Genomic DNA, 1,380 nt, shown 5'->3' with positions numbered 1-1,380 from the left:
TCCCTCAGAAACTGAGGACTCGCCCAGGATGCAGCTTCCTGGGTAGGTCCCAAATCTCTTATCATCTAGAAGACTCAACAATCAGGTTTTGATATCCCTAACTTTTGTTATGAAGTCAAATCATCATGAAGTTCTGACAAAGCAGAAAAGGAACCATTGAGTGGGTAAATCCTACATATTTCTCCCTAATCAAAGCTTTTTTCACCTTTCCTGCTGTGCAGCCTGTGGGAAAAGCTTCAGAATCTCCGTGTGGACCAAAGGCACTCGAGAAGCTTCCTTCACTTTTAGTTCTAGAATGTAATCCTTGCCAAGTTTGTTTTTCAGGTGTTGGATGGGGCCAATGCATCTACAGGCAAGAAGAAGAACATGTTGGAAAAAATATTGCCCTAATTTTTTTTTATGTTATTCTTAAACTTCAAATGTATGGGAAAGGCTGTCACAGAGGAAGCTAAAAAGGAGGGCTCCAGCTGCTCACAGTGGTTTTGATCTTTCCACAGGGAATTTTGTGTTGGGTGTCAAATGCAGGCTCTGGAGATATACCCACCTCAACCTTCCGGACACCATGATGGCCACACGGTCACAGATGGCCTCAGCTTCAGACAGGCAATGGGTGATCAGGAGGATGCCCCTCTCTGTTTTTTTAGCAGCTGCCTGAATTGCCTGCCTAAAGTGAGTGCATAAATTAATAGCATTTAAAACAAAAAAGTGCAGAAAAACAACAACAAAAAGACAAAATACAGTTTATAAATAATATTCAGAACCTAATTAAAAAAAACAGTGAAATGTGATTATTGACTAGGTATTTAATAACATAAAGAAAAGTTTCTAATATTTTTGAATGTGCTAATGATATTGTAGTTAAGTTTTAAAAAGATTCCTCCTGGAAGCAGGCAAGATAGCAATGTTCAGGGTCCTAGGCAGGAGCCAAGGGCAGCTCGCACACACCCCTGGAAACAGGCAAGAGAGCATACCACAGACACAGCCAGAGCCATGGCTGCCACAAAAGTGACTGAACTCCACAGCCACCATGCAGGTGGCCCTACAGACACTCAACTGCATTGACACAAGGAGAGTCACCAGTAGAGCTTGGAAAAAGAAGAGGATGTCTCTCTCCTCAAGGCCCACTCCAGAGTAATAGAAGAAGCAACTGCTCTTCCAGATGACCAGACATCAATGCAGAGATAGTAGAAATATGAAAACCCAAGAAAACATGACCCACCAAAAGAATATCAAATAATTCTCAAATATCAGACCCTATACAGCAGGAAACACTTGAAATGACTGAAAACGAATTCTGAGCAACAATTTTCAGGAAACTCATTGAGATATGAGAAGACTCAAACAACATAATAAAATGAAAAGAAAAGAAAAATCCAGGAT

General features: G+C 40.9%; 1 protein-coding gene across 1 annotated transcript in view; it reads right to left on the bottom strand.

The window, feature by feature from the left end:
* ABCA6 (ATP-binding cassette, sub-family A (ABC1), member 6) overlaps positions 1-1,380 on the bottom strand; it is an 80,181-nt gene that overhangs the window by 5,576 nt on the left and 73,225 nt on the right. Inside the window, 2 exon segments of the mRNA XM_008570729.1 lie at positions 206-346; positions 545-664. Of these exon segments, the coding sequence (XP_008568951.1) occupies positions 206-346; positions 545-664 (261 nt within the window).

The sequence above is a fragment of the Galeopterus variegatus genome, unplaced genomic scaffold, assembly GCF_000696425.1.
Source record: "Galeopterus variegatus unplaced genomic scaffold, G_variegatus-3.0.2 Scaffold625, whole genome shotgun sequence".
NCBI lineage: Eukaryota > Metazoa > Chordata > Mammalia > Dermoptera > Cynocephalidae > Galeopterus > Galeopterus variegatus.
Note: the sequence above shows the minus strand (reverse complement) of the source record. Positions and strands in the feature narration are given on the sequence as shown.